Genomic DNA, 20,040 nt, shown 5'->3' on the forward strand with positions numbered 1-20,040 from the left:
TAGCGTGATTCGTGACCGTTTGTGAGTTAGAACCTTTACAAATATGTTTTACCTTTTAAGAGTTCAAACGTTACATAGATCTGCATCCTATATCGAACAATAAGATGTAGATCGACAAAAACAATGAACAGCATTTTAAGCGAATAGATAACCTTGTATAATAAACGTATATATTTATAAACAGAATGACCTCGCATCACACTCAAGTACATACACATCTATGACATTTTTCCCCACATGGAAATATATAAGTTTATGCTTGATAAGTATTGACAACTATCGAAAAGGTTTTGTTGCGTTTTCAGTCACCAACTTGAGCTGTTGATTGAAAAAAAAGCGCAATTGGAACAAGAATATGATGAGATTCAAAAAGATCTTAATGACCAAGAAATGCTGTTGAGCGGTAATGAGGTGAATATGACGGTAAATATTTAAAATGTGTTATGTTCCAACAGCTAATTAGTAAATTGCAATAGTTTTCCATTCAATAATGCTTTGTACCCGCATTATAGCTTTCTCTTGTTTAATATTGTGAAAACGTTTAATTAACTTTTAAAGGATTCTTTTGTAACTTAAATACGAAATAATTGACCCCTATCTTTAAATCATGAACCGTTCCAAAAAGCGGCGATGCATAAGCTTTTAATCTGCACATTGTAAACTAATTTGTGTCAACTATGATAATGATATTTACCCAAAAGCATACATGTAACATACACAAGCTACAATTAACTGATGTCATATATGTTCTCATATCAAGGTATCAGACATATGATTAATAAAAGACAACATAGATACCAGACCTTATACAAGTAATCATATCATATTCGTTCAAGTCACGGCTCACTAGTCATACATAAGGTCTCTAGTATAATTTGTGTTTCAGTGAAGTTCATATACTTGTCGCTTTTTTTTCTCAATATTTCGATATACTGAGTGCTAAAATTGGTAGTGCATTATTCAATCTGAACATACTTATTGCTGTAATATAACTGTTGCTTAATAAATAAGATCAACTACTATTAAAACTATAAGTACCCTTAAATGAGCTCAAAGGGTTAATCTAAAGTTTTTGTTTGAAGCAGATAAAGAAATCATCAAAATCATCCATGATGACTTCTGTCTATAACAACACGGTTTACTCTTTGCACCAGTATAATCTTGAAAAATTATATTCCAGCTCAGATCACTTTAGTATCTGAGAGTCAATTTAGGCCAGAATTATGGGCCTTGATGTTCCCCACGTTAATTTTAATAAAGGAAAATCAATTCCTGTTTCAAAATGCAGATTTCTTTCTTAAACGATCAAAGTTTTCTTAACAGGTACACTTTCTTAGTCGTTTGTGTGCCCCCCCCCCCCCTAAAACACATGTGTCAATTAATACTGTTTTTGCACGACTGTTGTCTATGGTGGTATTGGAAAATAATATTTAGTATTTAAGCGTTATACACACTTATCCGTTACATATAGCTCTATCCTTTTTGAGAAATGCAGGATTAATTTTATAGTGATAACATATGTCGCATAATCGGTGTAACACAATAACGAACACAAGTCCATTTCAAGTTTTATTGCGATTTATTTTTGTTTTGTTATAAACTCTAACGTTTTCCAATATCCGTAAAATATCATGAACAAGATCTATGCGGCGGCCTAACGGCCCCGCGACAAGAAGTAACTGGGACCTATCTGGTCGGTTGTCTAACGTGAACTGATCCCCTACTGAAATGCATATATTAATATACATTGAAACACTCAATCGTGACGTGTGCAATTTCCGACGGAAGAATGTGCACAATCGCGTGTCTAAAGGTCACGACGTAATAAGACATATGCAACGGACGTACATGAACGGTAGACTGTCATTTACATGAAATTGTACAACAATTAATGGGCTTCACACGCCTACCCAAGAGATGACTAATTAGTGAAACAAGCAATTGGCAATTACTTGGTGTAATCTCCTCGTCTAGTAACACGTAAATATATGATGTATATATGTTTATTTTATGCTGTCCGGTGGTTTATAGAGAAATATCAGTGAAATAAAATTGGTATTCCACAGTTTTTAAACAGTGAAAAATAACAGTGAAAAACACTGTTTTACTGTGAAATGACGTCATTTTTTAGACGAAATTACGTCATTAATCCAGCGAAATAATACTGTTAAACTCATTTACAATGTAAATAAACGGTGAAAAAAGCATAAAATAAAAAGAAAATGTGTTGGATTCGATGGAATATGGATTTTATTTCACTCGTGATCATAGAAACTATATATTTTCACTCGTGGCTTCGCCACTCGTGAAAATATTGTTTTCTATGATCACTCGTGAAATAAAATCGATATTCCACCGAATCCAACAAATATCCTCTATATATCTATTTAGGAAGACACGATATTAACTTGATGCAAACGAAACTAAAGTAACTATCCTTAGAAATCTATCTTATGCACTATGTGAAGCATATATTTAAATTCATTGCTATCGCGCAGTGCATATTTATTATATACCATGATTTAAATTAATATAAATATTAAGATATGACCGGCATCTTTATTAAAATGTTAATATATCTTACAGATCAATATTTAACCTAGTTCGAAGCAATTGATAATATTAATGAAATCTTTGCAGAAAGTATTTTGATTAAAATTTCATTTTACTTAAATTAATGCTGCATAATCATTAATTATTTTAGTTGTAGTCAATAGACTGTAAGGGGCTGGATTAGATTATTGAACGCAATACTTGGCATTTTGTATTCAATTCAACATCAGCTTCTAGCATGTGTAGTAGTAACATAACCCGTAATCTTGAGTGCCTATATTATTTACAGGACTCTCCAACAACCAGAGGACTCTCTACTTTGTCAACAGACAAGTTTGAAAACGACAAAGTTACGCTTCGTAAACACGGTAAGTGAGCTAATCGTGCGGTTTCTACCGAAAATGTCACTCCACTGACAACAAAAGAGAGGATTTTGAAAGTATTAAATCGCGTTTCCGGTGAGCTATTATACGAAGACTTTTTTCAGATATTTTAAAGTTAGTCAGTGGTTTCCATAATCCTCGTGATGTATACTTTATGTTATCTCATAATCCTAGAAATATCAATGGCTCAATGGTATTGTATATTCATAGGAGGTATTGGGGATTTTTTTTTACATTAATCCGGAGCTTGTATGGCCTTATTTGCACAATCCTAAGGTAAAAAGTAACTTCATGCTGTCATGTCCTAGATATATAAGGCAGTTTATTTGAAGCATAACGGTCTTCATGTTATTGTATTCACACACACACACACACGCACGCACGCACGCACACACACACGCACACACACACACATGATAATATACATACATAATATACATACATTTCATACATTTATGAAAGGGCAAATAAAGTGTGAACAGCATGATTCAAAGAAATAAATAAAGTGTATGTTTCAGTTAGGGGAAAATATTTACACATATAAACATACATAAGTGAGTTTTATTGATGTATTTGGTTACAAGTTTTATCTAGATGATCTTTAGGCCAAGTTCGAACACAGGCCATGCGTGCCAAAAACTAGGTTTTAAACATTCAACATGGTGTATGCTCTCTATTTCAAAGAGTAACCATTATGTTTTTTTCTGCAGTTGACAAGAAGATACGTGCATTCATGTTATGTGCATGCAAAATGCGATGTATATCTCAAAAACATTTACACAGTTATGCTTTTATGTAGTGACACAATTACAGTTGGGGGTATCCGTGTGGTGTGGACACTTTTCTTGTTTCAAATTTTATGAAAATCCTGTGAAACGTTGTCCCTATTAGATATAGGCTGATATGGGATCAACAACTTGGTCACTAAGCCAATTTAAAGAAAAGTCTGTGAACACTCTAGAAACCACATTTTTCGTCCAATCTTTATTAAACTGGGTCATTTGTCAAATTGATATCTTGGTAAATTCCAAACGAGGGTTTAAATACTAGGTCACTTTGTCAAATCAAAGAAAAAGCTTCTAAATACTCTGGAAACCATATGTATTGCTTCATCTCAATGACACTTCGTGACCCAGACATGGCGAAAGCCCGTCGGCCCGTCGGACATTGCCGATGAACAATTAAAAAGGCTGACGTTGATATGCAATATCGTCGGACTTACTGTCCGGTTACTTTTGCTTTCAAAAATTGTTACCCACTTGCAGTTTTTACAACAACATTATTTCGTGATAACCGAATTATGATATTTCCGAATATAAAAAGTTCATTTTCGCCGAATTTCGTAAGTCAGTAGTACACTCAGAGCTACAGATAAGATGCGTATTTGCGTAAATACGCAAAAAAATTAGGTCGATACGCATTTTTTCAAAAGCTGTGCGTACCGGGACGCAAAACAAATCGCCGATACCCAATTCAAGCCGTCTTCTATGCGTAATGAAAAATCCTGTTTTGTTTAGGCCGTTTTGACTCGAGTCTTAATCGAAAAGCGCTTGCTTATTTGGCAAAGTATTTACCAAGCGTTTAGATGATAACACATGCGAGTCAAACAAAATGGCGTCTTAAGGCAGAAGAAAATTATGGAAAAAAAATCACTTCACAATACCATGTGCAGCCAATGTGCTTCTGCATTCCGTTCCTACATTTCATCAAATGTACATGTAATAATTAAACCTGGATTACCGATGGATGATGCATGTTACCGGTTGACCTGAAACCAACTAACATGACCTCCGCGAGTCGGATGTGTAGCAAAGAACGAATATTTCTTGCATTTCAGACCGGGTTATCTGCCGTTTTCACCAGTGCTAGAAAACCCCATCTTACATTCCGCTGTTGTAAGAATACTCTTCAGTCTTGCGCGTTAAATGACGTTATTCATGTATTCATAAATATTCTTATGACGTCACATATCGCACGTTTATGACATCAAATGAACATTTATGAATGAATGCGTGTTTGAACAATATGCAAGAAAAGCATTCAAACACTATTTGCGGTACATACCAGGAAAATCTAGCTCTCGGGAGAGCCTCGTTACCGCCTTAAACAGTATACCACGAGCAAGATTTACCTGGTATGTACAGGAAGCCAGTGTAAGATTGTTATAATATTTGTCAACAGTTATGATCTTTCAGGTGAAGATGCATTTGAACTGAAGCTAACGGTGTTTCAGAAGTTGAACTTGTTAACAAGTTGAACAAAATTAAATGAACATTATATGCAGATTAACAGTTCTTAACAGTGCACTTCTTACCCAAAAAATCTGCCATATAACAAGACTATTATCAAGCAATATGGTCACCTACCTTTTCAGCAATATTTCTAGTTTATTTGTTGCCATAGCAACCAGAATTCTTGACGTAGGAACAAAATGAAATGAATCTCCATATTTCCATCTATCCATGTTTCAGGTTGCATGAAAAAATAAGTTATCGCAGGATCCACCATTTTCTGCAATATTTCTATTTGTTGCCATAACAACTAGAATTCATGACGTAGGAACACAATGAAATGACGTGCATAATTTCCATATTGCCATCTGTCCATGTTTTAGGTTTCATGAACAAAAAAATGAAGAAATTTTTAAGTTATCGCAGGATACAGACAAGTGTGACAGACTCACACACAGAGCGCAAACCATTAAGTCCCCTCCGGTTTCAAGTACATAGCTTGCAAAGTAAAATAAATATGGCCTTAACAATAGTAAAGAAATTAAGGGCAATAACCTAAATTATATGAGAACCAGAGTTCCAGTTATTGTGCACTGTTCTTCTTCTCAATAACATCTGTCTACATAATGAAGTTTCAAGTTTAAAGATCGTATAATATAGGAGAAATAGCCCGGACAAATATAAACTATGAAAATTAACAAAGGGAAATAAATAATAAAAAAAATAAGAGCGATTAGTTATCACATGTGTCGCTTGTCATTGCATAAAGTTTGAAGTCGATACCTTCAATACTATAGGAGTTATGCTCCAGAAATGCTCCGGTTTTTAAACGAAGGGAGATAACTCAAAACAGAGACAACTCAAACATGGGACCACCCAGAGTTATGGCTTCTTGTCACAGCGTTTTCCTCAATGAACTGTATCACTGTATAAAGTTTGAAGTCAATACCTTCAATACTAAAGGAGTTTTGCTCCGGAGACGATTTGTGACGGACAGACAGACGGACGACGGAGAAGTGTCCAAGCGACTTTGTAGTGACAAGAAAAATAGATGCGGAGTAACATCTTTTGCATACTTCACTTTCTCTCATTGATATCTATCTAAATTTCTATTTTCAAGTCTCTAGCTTTTATAGTACATAGGAGAAAAACCTGATAAGAATCAAGTATAAACATTAAAAAGGGCAATAACTTAAATAATAACAGGTGCAGAGTAACATTTTATGCACACTGCACTACATCTAAAAAAAATCTTCATTTATGAAGTTTCAAGTCTCTAGCTTCTATAGTATAAAAGAAATAGGGCAATAACATTTCGCCTTTAGCCTGTCGAAACACGAGGCTTTTCAGGAACATAACATTAACTTCTCCCTTCTCCTCATTCCAAACTCTATTATGAACATCACATTGCTTTTCGTCCTGTGCATTGCCTGTTTCATCATATTGTATTGAAAATTGACTCTTTGATACTTGTACCTTTTCACAATACCCCTTCTAAGGACCAAGACCATCTGATATTAGATATGACACCTTATATTTGCTCATTATGAATTGTTCAGAAAATGATCCAGACAACACCGCCTTCAACAGGTTGCTTATTTCATCACATTATGAGTAGGAATATCCTTCTGATGCCACTTTCATTGCCCATTATGCCTCTGCTTTTGCGTTTTGATCGTTAATTGATAAAGGCTTTAGAAAGACAGTATGCCCCTTCCTTTCAGTATCATTACCTTCTTGTTGACTGCCTGGTGAATTAAATAGTTGTTTCTGGCCTTTATCTTTGCGTAATTTTACCAATTTCTTATGTTTTGATCCATCTGCATGGCCCAGTAACTGAAACAGGCCAGAATTTGAAAATGATATGCTGTAACAACACACAAAGCAATACACAGCAAAGCAGTTCCCAGAATCTGCCTTACACAATTTTGGCAGGGGATCTAACACCATTTTGACAGGGGATCGTGATTATTGTCTATCTTTTCTAGCCAAGAAAATATATCTAGGAAAATAAACCATTAATGCATACCTACAGCCAGGGGTTTTTTTTAGAGAAAGGGGAAGACGCTGGACGCTGGGTGAAAGGGGAAAAAAAGAGTGCGAAAGAGAGATATTAGGGGAAAAAATAAAAACTGTTCATTTCAATGTCTATAACTCATCAAAAGAGACTTGTCTTTGTCCTTTTTGTTCTTAAACACATTGAACAGGTATTAAAGTCAAAGTCCTTAATAAAGTTGCAGGTGTAGATCTAATAATGGGAAATGTTTTCAACTATATTTTTGTACTGGGGCCGGGGGACGATGTCAATTTTGTGATTTCAATTTCATGATGAATGAGTTGACGATCTTGATTTGCTACAGTATTGGAAGGGAAAGGAGCGGCAGCTGCCGATTGTCTACTTTCACTTTCACAATGTTCGATGTTGATTACCTCGGAATCCTGCTGGGTTATAACGGTTTTCGATGATTCTTTCTTAAAAAATGCCTCGATGCGTTCAGTATCTTCCGAGTTCGAATGTTTTATTTTGTTTGTGTAAGAACGCTAATTGTGAGACATTTTTTTCTGTTTTCACGTTTATACCTCGGCTTGCACATAGCCCGGATGAAAATTCGACTGGTTTCCGGTAATTAATTGACGAAACACCCTTCTCGCGCAAGACCGGTATCCAGTAAAATAGTCACATGATTATTACGATTAGTTGCCCAGTTTACATGACGTTATTTAAGAGCTTTATTTAGAATAACTGGGATTCCCAGATGTTGTGTGTTCGTCTGGAGAGAGAGAGCGCGAATTCGTTGTACATGGTGCAAATTGGATAATTGTCGAATGCCCCAAGGAAAAATAAACATTTCTTTGAGAGAAAATATTATATTTTGGTGAAAAATGATATTTTTGGTGGGGAAATTGTATTTTAAGGGGAAAAATTCTGGTAGGGGAAGACGCCGAATATCGGCGTCACTTTCTTAGTAAAAAAAAACCCTGACAGCAAACCCAAATATATTTAAAACACTATGAATACATGTAAACATATCCAGGTGATATTAAATTAACACAAATTGTAAAAACTAGGAAAAAGGAAACTTTAAAAAATACTAGGACAAACTAGGAAAACTATGAAAAACTAGCAACGCTGGAAAGAATGTGTCCTGAAAAGTCAAAATCAGGTGAAAACCCATATTATGAAAATTACTTGAGAAATACAACAAATTTAATGTAATTTCGGTAAAATATTCCACAGTTTATGATACAAATATCTTTTTTGATACATACTTTATTCACCGAAGTTGACTATTTTCGTTATTGCACCAGAAGAACCAATATTTACATTTAACCGGTAGTCAACAGTTTGTTACCCAGACATTTTATCTAGGATTAAATTTCGTGTGAGTAATATCACAATGGTTTCCGGCCTGTAAGCACAGCATTTGTTCCTCGCTAAGACGAAAAATAATTGTGTCGCTTCCACCGCGTATAGATTACAGACTTTACAACGATGCAAATGTAAAACATTGCAAGATGTAAATATACGCGCTGGCCAATCTAGACGTTTTTACATTCTCACAGTGGAAATTGGTAGTTAAATTTAAAACATCGGATTTAGGGCAGAAAAACAACTCGGGTACAGTCTAATATCGACCGGGTACGTTTAAAGATAATTACCGTACCCGGAATACATGTAAGTATACTTAAGAGTACCCGGGGTACATGCAAGTAGTACCCGAGCCGATAATGACCAATCGAGCATATCTAATAAGTAATAACAAATAAGTAATAACACATTACTCATAACACGTAACAAAAAATGTCACTCCAGGGCTTCCGTACTCATGTCTATAGACTGTTCAATTGGTAACTTTTAAATAACGCAATATTATTATAACTTCATTTCAATTTCATCATTAAAGGTGGATTCTTACACCAAGAAAACATATACTTCATTTTTAAAATGTATGACTTATATGAATATTCACAAGCGCAACCGCGCATTTTGGCTAATCGCATGCTACCCACCCCTCGTGATAAAGCGTCCGATCGTCACGGATGAATTATTGTATCGTAATCATTCACCGAATAAAGAATAATGATCACATCTAAAATTTTGAATGAAAAATTTTTCTTATAAGAGAGATATTAAAGTTTGAAAAGTGTTGCGTTAGAAAATTCTCCAATACTCTTGCAGATAACCTGCAATTTGCAAAAATGCGCTGTTGCGCTCTTAAATATTCATATGAGTAATACATTTTTAAAAACAAGTTTTGTTATCCTGGTGTATGAACCCACCAAAAATGATGAAATTAAAATAAAATTCAAATAATATTGGGATTCACAATTTCAACGTGAAAACAGATGAAACTATTCACACCCCACGGGCTAAAGCGTCTTATCTTCAAGGATGAATGATGTTTTCGTGAACTTACTCAAAATGTAGTAAAATGATCAAATGTAAAATTGTAATCAAACTCTTAACTAATAACTGAGATATTCAAGTTTGAGAAGTGTTGCGTTAGAAACGTCTCCAAGAGTAGATTAATGGAGGGATTCCATTTACAGCTCCATTTATACTAGGGTAAATTATGTAGGTTTATTGTGCTCCCCCAAAAATTTGGGGGGGGGGGCATAAAGTCGCCGCTTCGTCTGTCCGTGTGTCCGTCCGTGCACAATTTTTGTCCGGGCCATTTCTTAGCAACCGGAATGCAATGAAACTTTATGGGAAGCTTCACTACCAAGAGGAGATGTGCATATTATCAGCGGGTTCTGGTCGGATGATTTTTAACAGAGTTATGGCCCTTTGAAATTTTCTATTAACTGTACATATAGTGCAATGCTTGTCCGGGCTATTTCTCAGCAAATAATGACCGGAATTGAATGAAACTTTATGGGCAGCTTCACTACCAAGTGGCGATGTGCATGTTTATCAGCGGGTTCTGATCGGATGATTTTTCACATAGTTATGGTCCTTTGAAATTTCCCATTAACTGTACATATAGTGCAATTCTTGTCCGGGCTATTTCTCAGCAACTAATGACCGGAAGTCAATGAAACTTTATGGGAAGCCCAACTACCAAGAAGAGATGTGCATATCATCAGCGGGTTCTTGTCAGATGATTTTTCACAGAGTTATGGCCCTTTGAAATTTTATAAAAAAATATTTTCCCCCCAACTACTTTGCCCTCAAGAGGTTCCCTTTTATCTGAATATAAAGTGCAATATTGTGACAAAAAAACTTTGGGGAGCATCATCCGTCTCCGACGGTTTCTTGTCTCATCATTAGGGGACTGGGCAGGCAAAGTTAGATAACTTTGGCGTGCATTTTGACAGAATTATGTGCCCTTTTTATACTTAGAAAATTGAAAGTTTGGTTATGTTTTGTGTCTAGGTCCATTTTATTAAAGTAATAAAGTATCATAGATATTGTTTTCATACTTGGAGCACTCGCAAACTATCTTAAGGGGACAGTACAGGACAAGTTGCACAACTCTGGTTGTCATTTTGACGGAATTATGGCCCTTTTTGGACGTAGTAACTTTGAATATATGGTTTAGATCCACTTTACTTTTAACGTATCAAGGCTTTTACTTTTAAACTTCAAATACTTTCATGCTATCATGAGGCTACTGTACCCGGAAAGTTGAATTTTACCTTGACCTTTGAATGACATTGACTCTCAAGGTCAAATTATTCAATTTTGTAATAATTGTCATAACTTCTTTATTAATGACCAGATTTGATTGATACTTGAACAAAACAACTCTTTCATGACATACCACAATAGACTTCACCTAAACCATCCCCCACGTCCAACCCCAGTATATCTCCCCCCCCCCCAAAAAAAAAAGTGTTTTTTTTTCATTTCATTTTTGGAAGATCATCTAATACATGACCACACCCTGTCACTATACCCTCCCCCCCCCCCGCGCCCCGCCCCCAAACATTTTTTTTAATTTTTTTTATACATGGTTAAAACACACAAATATTTGTTTGTATTATTTTATTTTTTAAAGGCCGTCCAACCATCCCATCAAACAATCCCCCCCCCAAAAAAAAATGGGGGGGGGGGGGCATTTTTTCCTTATATTTGAAAGATAATGTAATAAATAACCACACCCCCTCACTATACACCCCTCTCCACCCCACCCCTCCCTCCTTTGTGATTGAAGTATTGAGATAGGTCCCTTCACCTTAAAAAAGAAAAATAGATGAGCGGTGTGCACCCGCAAGGCGGTGCTCTTGTTATTGCTTTATTTTAGAAAGACTGTCCCACCCAATAATCCCCCCCCCCATTTTTTTCATTTTTTAAGATAATGTAATGACCACACCCTCACACTAGACACACCTCTCCACCCCACCCGTCCCCCTTTTTATGCCCCTATTCGAAGAAAAGGGGGGATACAGTTTTCGCACTGGCCGTCAGTCTGTCTGTCAGTCTTTCACACTTTTCGTGTCCGCTCTCTAATTCAAAATAGTTTTCATCCGATCTTTACGAAACTTGGTCAGAAGTTGTATCCAGACAATATCTAGGTCAAGTTCGAATATGGGTAATGCCGGGTCAAAAACTAGGTAACGGGGTCGAAAAAACAAATTTAAGGAAGGTAATAAAATTCAAATGGAATTAATTATCTGACCTGCCAAATTATATATTTTTGTTAAATAAATCAAGGCAGCGCAGTAGGCGGCATTGTGTTTCTGACAAACACATCGTGGTAAAACGTCAAGGTCAAGGTCATCCTTCAAGGTCTAAGGTCAAAATACAAATCCAAGGGAAGTAATAAGCTTTTAAGGGAGATAATTATTCAATATTGAACATAGCAACTTAATATTTGGCATGCATGTGTATCTCATCGAGCTGCACATTTTGAGTTGTGAATCTACAGTCAAGGTAGTGGCTTTTAATTATTTGATTTGTAAGATTTGTAAGAGACAATTATTTTCAAGGGAAGTAATTTATATAATTATAAATCTCATATTATATATTTCCTTACCAAGAATTTAAGTTCTGTTCACAGTTACTGTACATATTTTTACTTTGATTATTTATAACTCTAATGATTGTTTTGTCAAAGGTGTTTTTATTAATGATATAATAATCATTTCTTTGTACTAATTTGTGAATGGTAGGTTGATTACATACCTGTGGACTTAAGTCCATAGATACATGATGAACTCTGGCTATGATCTCTTTGATAAACAACAGGCCTTGGTTGTCAGTGATGTCTGACTTGGTCATTTTTGACTGTCTACAGACCATCCCGGTTGGATGGGACAAAATCCAAGGGAAGTAATAAGCTTTAAAGGGAGATGATTTCTATATCTGCCATATGATAAATATAAATTTTATTTCAAAGCGGCGCAGTAGGGGGCATTGTGTTTCTGACGAACACATATCTTGTTTAACCAGGTTTTCCGAAGGAAATCTGGTTATTAGATTTGCGAATGTCGGCTGGCGGGCGGGCGGAACAAGCTTGTCCGGGCCATAACTTTGTCGCTCATTGTGATATTTTAAAATCATTTGGAACATTTATTCACCATCATTTGACGGTTTGTCCCGCGGAAGAATTACATAGATATCTCTAATGTCAATGTCACACTATGAGTTCAAAGGTTAAAAATATCCATAAATGAGCTTGCCCGGACCAAAACTATGTCGTTCATTGTGAGATTTTAAAATCATTTGGCACATTCGTTCACCATAATTGGATGGTGTGTCGCGCGAAAGAATAACGTCGATATCACCAAGGTCAAGGTCGCCATGATTAAAAATAGATTGATTTTGAAACAAGGGGGTTTACTATAAACAATCCGTAACAATGCACATTTTGATTTGTCTCTCTTTATCAGACTTTTTTATGCCCCCGGATCGAAAGATCGGGGGCATATTTTTTTAGGCCTGTCTGTCTGTCATTCATTCATTCATTGTGTGTACCAAAACTTTAACCTTGGTTACAGGTTTGCAATAACTTTTGCATTATTGAAGATAATAACTTGATATTTGTGTATGTGTATCTCATGGAGCTGCACATGTTGAGTGGTGAAAGGTCAAGGTAATCCTTCAAGGTCAAAGGTCAAATATATGGCCTCAAAGCAACGCAATAGGGGCATTGTGTTTCTGACAAACACATCTCTTGTTTGCAATTAAAATCAAGGTCACCACGAGTAAAAATAGGTTTTATTTGAAACAAGGGGGTAACAATGCAAATTTTTGAAGTGTCTCCCTGTATCAAGTTTGTTTTTAATTGAAAATCTGATTTTGTGACAATTTTGTCCCTTGTTTTCAATATATTTGGTTCTGTTTATTTAAATTTGTATTTAATATTGACCTTAAGAAAAGCATGTCAATGATGTTCAATTATTAATTTATTTCTGGTGGAAATTGATTTTAAACTACACAACGTTTTAAACATTTGTATCCAATGCTAACCATTGTGACCAAAACCACGATTAACAAAATCAAATGTCTGTTTGGAGCCATTTATTTTATTTCTATCAAAATGTTCAATTATGCATGACAAACAAACAATCCAAAAACGTTTTGGATTTGTTTGATGCTTAAAAAAAATTGCTGTTAAATAAACCACCACAACCAAATTGTAATTTTTTCACACAAGATATGTCATAATGAGCGTAATTAATTGAATTTAAAAAAAGTATGGAAAGCTGGTTTGGTAATTAATTTTAGTGAAGGAGCAAAATAGAATGATAAGTAAAATAAACAATAGAACACATCAGAGCTTGGCCAGTCTCTACAATCTGCTTTAGCCATAAAATGGCCCTTTTGCCAGAGGCCCTCAGGCTGTCATGTGGGCAGCTGGGCAATTATAGACATCTGACCTAGCTCTGGCTGTAATGAAGTAACATTTATTGTAGAGCAGTCCTTTACAAAGGATACCATGGGGTCCAATTTGCCAACTCTGGGGGTATTAAACAGTGTTTATAGATTTGATTTAAAAAAATAACGGTAATAATTATCATCTTGTAATAAATTACTCATGTTTACTAATAAGTGCATTCTTTGCCCTTGTTTTGTTTTCAGAAGATACCAGTATTTTGCAGCGGGATTCAATATCGAATGACATTGCAGACCTTCTAGAGAAAGCAAGTTGGGAACTGTCTGACAAGAAAAAGGGTACATATAATAGATTTTTCATTTTGCAGTGTAATTTTTTCTCCAATTTCGTCTCTAAATTTCTCATGTGCGATTTACTTTTTGGATGTTTGAAAAAAAATAAATAGAGACAGTTGAAGATGTATTTAAAATGGTGCCGATTTGTTTTGTTCAATACATGCATTTTTTATGCTCCCCAATTTTTTTGTTAGGGGGGAGCATATAGTCGCCGCTTCGTCCGTCCGTCCGTGTGTCCGTCCGTCCGTCCGTGCACAATTTTTGTCCGCGCTATTTCTCAGCAACTTGTGACCGGAATTCAATTAAACTTTATGGGAAGCTTCACTACCAAGAGGAGATGTGCATATTATCAGCGGGTTCTGGTCGGATGGATTTTCCACAGAGTTATGGCCCTTTGAAATTTTCCATAAACTGTACATGTAGTGCTATTCTTGTCCGGGCTTTTTCTAAGCAACTAATGATCGGAATTCAATGACACTTTATGGGAAGCTGCACTACCTAGAGGGCACGTGCATATTATCAGCCGGTTCTCGTCGGATGATTTTTCACAGACAAATGGCCCTTTGAAATTTTCGATTAACTGTAAATATAGTGCAATTCTTGTCCGGGCGATTTCTCAGCAACTGATTACTAGAATTCAATGAAACTTTATGGGAAGCTTCACTACCAACAGGAGATGTGCATAGTATCAGCCGTTTCTCGTCGGATGATTTTTCACAGAGTTATGGCTCTTTGAAATTGTCCATTGTACATAAAGTGCAATTCTTGTCCGAGCTATTTCTCAGCAACTTATTACGGGAATTCAATGAAACTTTATGGGAAGCTTTACTACCAACAGGAGATGTGCATATTATCAGCCGGTTATGGTCGGATGATTTTTCAGAGAGTAATGGCCCTTTGAAATTTTCTATAAACTGTATGTATAATGCAACTCTGTCCGGGCTATTTCTCCCAAACTGCTGACTGGAATACAATGAAGCTTTATGGGAAGCTTAACTACCTTGAGGAGATGCGCATGTTATTAGTGGGTTCTGGTTAGATGATTTATTTAGAGAGTTATGGCCCTTTGAAATAAATTTTTAAGTTGCTATACCATCCATCGTATTATTTTGTCTTAAGTTATGCCCCTCAAGACGTTTTCTTTTATCTGAGTATAAAGTGCAATATTGTGACAAAAAAACTTTGGGGAGCATCAACCGTCTCCGACGGTTTCTTGTTTCATTAGCACCTTTCTGATTGTGAGTTACGTCTCTTTTACATGATTTTTATCTACCATTTATAGCACATTGTTCAAACTTGAAAGTAATATTCATGAACATGATTTTCTAGGTCAAGGGTCACAATATGGAATTTTTTTGCATCACAATATCCTTATTTTTGCCAATTAAATTTTCAATCAATAACAATTATTTGCTTCCGGGATGCACATATTATAAAAGTTTTATGTATTTGTCCATACATGAATTACCAAATTTGAAATCATTTATTTTACAGATGATTCCCTCCACGGACGATCTTGTACAACGTCCCAAGAACGGCCATCTGACTTTGAGAGAATTTGTGGTAGCATTCTCGCAATACAAAATGTGTTGATGGTCTACCCTGCATATCAATCTGAAAATGTAGACGAAGTAGTATATGTTGTTATTGTAAATATCGAAACACCTGAACTTATACAAGGCATAAATGATCTGGAAATTAAATATATTATTAAAGAAAGTTCGTTGAGTAATTCCAGAAAATACAGTACATCGAACAAAAACCAAAAACCTGAAAAGAGTGCAGAAATTATAAACGAAAATACGTTTGATATACAGACAGCTGCCGTAGGTGATTTAGGCGAAATCCCAAATCACACAAATAAAAAACAACGACGTACTCAAACTTTTAAATCAAGCGAAATGCTAATGTCAGATGAGCAACATGAACGATTAAGGTCGTGCATGCAGAAGTATGCTAACGATTTAATGACAAAGCATAAATATCTCAGTATTATAGAAGGTTCAATTTATCAGGTGGATACTAGCGGACCGACATACGAGCCGTGTTTGGTGCTGTATGTTCCAGCAAAAGGGTTTATTCCCATTGGCGAGGAACGTTTTAATGCATCGTACGATGATATTAGAGTTTTTGTCCAAGAAGGGATATTTCGATTATTCACTGGACATGCCGATGATATTCATAAGCATACTCGCATGGGTTGTCAAATCAGTCGGGCAGCATTTGGTACGCTTGGTGTATTTATTGAACACCCTTTCTACGGCCTTTGTGGCTTAACCAGTGCACACGTGGTGCTAGACGATTCGACACCATTCAGTGTGGACATGAATGGACACTGTTATTTTCAGTCAAATGAACATAAAGTGTATCAGCCCATATCACCAGATGAGATAGGCTGTCTAAAGGAGGCCGTCATTAAAACAGGATGTGTTTCGCAAGCGGGGATGGAGATTGCGCTGATTCAGTTGGAACAAAGATTTCCTGTCAACGGCGATTTTCCAAAGCCTAGAGTCGGAGCAACAGGTAAAATTCTTATACATGCGTTTGAATCCTAATTATATAATTTTCGATATGTTAAATAGGTTAAGTACTTCAGCGAAAATAGGATTGAACATAATGTTTTATCGTTTCAGATATTTCTTTTACCTCTGGAAAGACTGCTGGACTAAACGTGAGCGACGTATTTTGCTTCAAAATAGGAAGTGCAACCGATTATACAGAAGGAACAATAATACGAAACTCAAATTGTGTACGTGATATTTTACGTAGGGCCGACAATTTTGTAATTCCTTTATTCATTCGATTTAAAATCAAACCCAGGTCCACACTGTTTGCCTATGAAGGTGATTCAGGAGCACCAGTGTTTGTAAAGGATGTCACCGGAGAACCCGTATGCATCGGAATAATTGTAGGTGGGAATCCGGATACCGGTGAAGTGTTTGTAACTCACATTGAAGATATATTGCGGGAATTTGGTAATTCTAAGCTTAAGTCATTTGATGATTTTGTTACATTAAGTCGCACGCTTTCAGAAGTGACCGACGCCGTTAAACAATTGCAAAATGGCCACGAAAACTTGCTAAATATAACAGAAAGCAAACTAGAAAGCCTGAAAAATAGTACAGAAAACAAAATCGATGAACTTAAATCATATATTTCACAACTTTTCATGGAAAGGAACGGTGTAGGTACGTGATTTATCTGAACGTATAAAAACGCATTGCTGCGTATTATGTTTAAGAAAACTTACAGTTTTGGATATAGTTTCACTATATATGCTTTATCTCTGTGTGCGTATTGAACCTATTTATTAACTTCTTTAGTTATTGCCCACTGGTTGCTATTCAATGCGTAGGAAAACATTCTTAACCGGATTCAGCTTGTCACAACTCGTCCAAGGGATGGCAAGGCGGAGCTTAAGAGGCGTGCTTTGTTATAATTGTTTATAGTGTTACATTTAAGTGTATTGTTGTATTGTGCTTTGACAAAATAGCATATTGGCCTTCATGAATATTCCATATGTGTATTAATACTTAAAAAATAAATCATATAAACCATACACTATCTTAAAGCTTTCCCATGTATCAATATTTGGTATGAAGTATATACACTTTCAAATGATACATCGTTGCATATTAGTCCTGAAAACACGTATTATTACCGCCTCGTTCATCCAATCGCATCACCGACGAGGTCTTTCCAGTCTGAAAATAATGCGCCCTGTGAGTCACTTGAAGGGATCGTCTAAATATAAACGCGAATTGTGATATCACATGGCATCCTAAGGTAAACAAAAGAAGCGGAAACAATATGGTGGAACCTGGATCATCAAACACGTAAGAAGTAACTGAAACATGTTTTTAAAGTGCTTATCTGAATTGTGCGTCGTTCATTTTGTAAAAGTAGGTTAAAATATAGAATATCTACTAAAATTATTCGTTTTCGTTATTTAAACATATGTATATACAGGGTACAAATAGTCAATACTCACTCAGGCGTTTAGAATCTAGACTAGATACAAAGAAAAGACGATGAGTTGACGTTAGAATAAACGTTAGTATTCGCGTCAACAATCGAAATTCATCATTACTAGCTTTAGAATACTGTACTTAATTATACAAAACATTACAGTATTTGTTTTCTATTCTTTTAATTAACAACTGTATTAATAAACTTAATTATCTTTTTTTTTTTTAAATAGTAAGATAATTGTGTTAGTCATGGCATGGCATGCATGTATCCTAATAAGGCCAAAAAAAATGTTGGACATTGTTTTCTTTTTATCAAATTTAAATAGTATACTCAAGATTGCATTGTACTAAATGTTAAACATAACATGATATAATTATACAAACAAAATGGTATACATTTTCTATTTTTACAAGAATACGACCATGATTAAGTACCTAAAGAATGGTCGTTCCAAGAAAATGATTTGACTTTGTAGCAACAGATAGAAGTGGTATGATCGTTTAGCTGCATTTTTCCAGTTGATTTCATTTGACCTTGAAAAGTTTGAAATAATTGGTACTGTTTTAAAATATTCATACTTTATGTTGCTGAATGGAAAAAAAGAAACCTATATACTTGATTGTGAAAATAATATTAAAAAGAAACAGAACGAGAAACAATTCGACACATTAAATGTTGCCGTAAAACAAATGTTATGCATGTACACCAGGATTCATTAACTTCAAAATATTCGGCCAGAGAGGAATCTAATAAGCTTGTTTCTACAGGGGCTGACAAACCACGTGGTGGGTAAACAGGAAGCAGGGCAGAAAGAGCACGAGGCTTAGAAGCAGAAGAGGAAGAGCGGCTTGTATTGTTTTATGAAAAAAGCAAAAATAGTCAGATGCAAGTCAGAATTTTAAAATATCCTCAGATAATTTAAATGTTAATTTGTTTACACATCAATCCGTCAATAAAACTTAACTTTACATAACGCTTTCATTCATATTGTGGAAGAATACTCCCAAAATATAATTGAATAAATTTTTGTAACAAATTTGAATCTTCTGTGGTGCTTACATTATTTAATGACGGTATATAATAAATTGCATTTTTTTGTGTGAAAACTAACAACTTGCATGGCGCATATAATCAGATATATACAATACGAAACACACTTTACTGTTTTATTAATCATTACGTATTTATCTTGTCTGTCTTGTCAGAAACATAACAGTTTTTAGCTCCCCTGAGCACAATGTGCTCATGGTGAGCTTTTTGTGATCGCCTTTTGTCCGTCGTCCGTCGTGCGTTATCAACATTTGCCCTGTTAATACTCTAGACGCCACATTTATTGTCCAATCTTCGTGAAATTTGGTCAGCAGATTGGTCTAAATGATAACTTGGACGAATTCGAAAATGGTTACGTTTGCTTGAAAAACATGGCTGCCAAGGGGCGGGGAATTTTTCCTAACATGGCTATATATGGCTATAGTAAAACCTTGTTTACACTCTAGAGGCCACATTAAATGTCCAATCTTCATGAAACTTTGTAAGAAGATTTATCCCAATAATATTTTGGACGAGTTCGAAATTGGTGCTAGTTGGTTGAAAAACATGGCCTCCATTGGGCGGGGCATTTTTCCTTATATGGCTATAGTAAAACCTTGTAAACACTCTAGAGGCCACATTTATTGTCCACTCTTCATGAAATTTGGTCAGAAGATTGGTCTCAATTATATCTTGGATGAATTTTTAAAATGGTTACGTTTGCTTGAAAAACATGGCTGCCAAGGGGCGGGGC

The 20,040-nt window shown here is 35.5% G+C and overlaps 1 protein-coding gene across 2 annotated transcripts; it reads left to right on the plus strand.

The window, feature by feature from the left end:
* Window positions 1-308: 308 nt before the first annotated feature.
* LOC127881310 (uncharacterized) lies at window positions 309-17,844 on the plus strand. Of its 2 annotated transcripts, none has more exons than XM_052429064.1 (5): window positions 309-411; window positions 2,843-2,921; window positions 14,196-14,288; window positions 15,780-16,808; window positions 16,919-17,844. In XM_052429064.1, the coding sequence occupies exons 1-5, from the start codon at window positions 391-393 to the stop codon at window positions 17,479-17,481; spliced, it is 1,785 nt and encodes a 594-aa protein (XP_052285024.1). In that variant the 5' UTR covers window positions 309-390; the 3' UTR covers window positions 17,482-17,844. The 2 variants fall into 2 exon arrangements, with proteins under 2 accessions (XP_052285024.1, XP_052285023.1); XM_052429063.1 differs by having other exon boundaries at window positions 327-423.
* Window positions 17,845-20,040: the final 2,196 nt, after the last annotated feature.

Source organism: Dreissena polymorpha, chromosome 5 (assembly GCF_020536995.1).
Source record: "Dreissena polymorpha isolate Duluth1 chromosome 5, UMN_Dpol_1.0, whole genome shotgun sequence".
NCBI lineage: Eukaryota > Metazoa > Mollusca > Bivalvia > Myida > Dreissenidae > Dreissena > Dreissena polymorpha.

Excerpts from the sequence above, each read along its gene's own strand:
- LOC127881310 (XM_052429063.1), top strand. The coding sequence starts at position 391 with ATGCTGTTGAGCGGTAATGAGGTGAATATGACG. Across the intron at positions 14,289-15,779 it reads ACTGTCTGACAAGAAAAAGG|ATGATTCCCTCCACGGACGA; the intron begins GTACATATAATA and ends TTTATTTTACAG. Across the intron at positions 16,809-16,918 it reads GCCTAGAGTCGGAGCAACAG|ATATTTCTTTTACCTCTGGA; the intron begins GTAAAATTCTTA and ends TTATCGTTTCAG.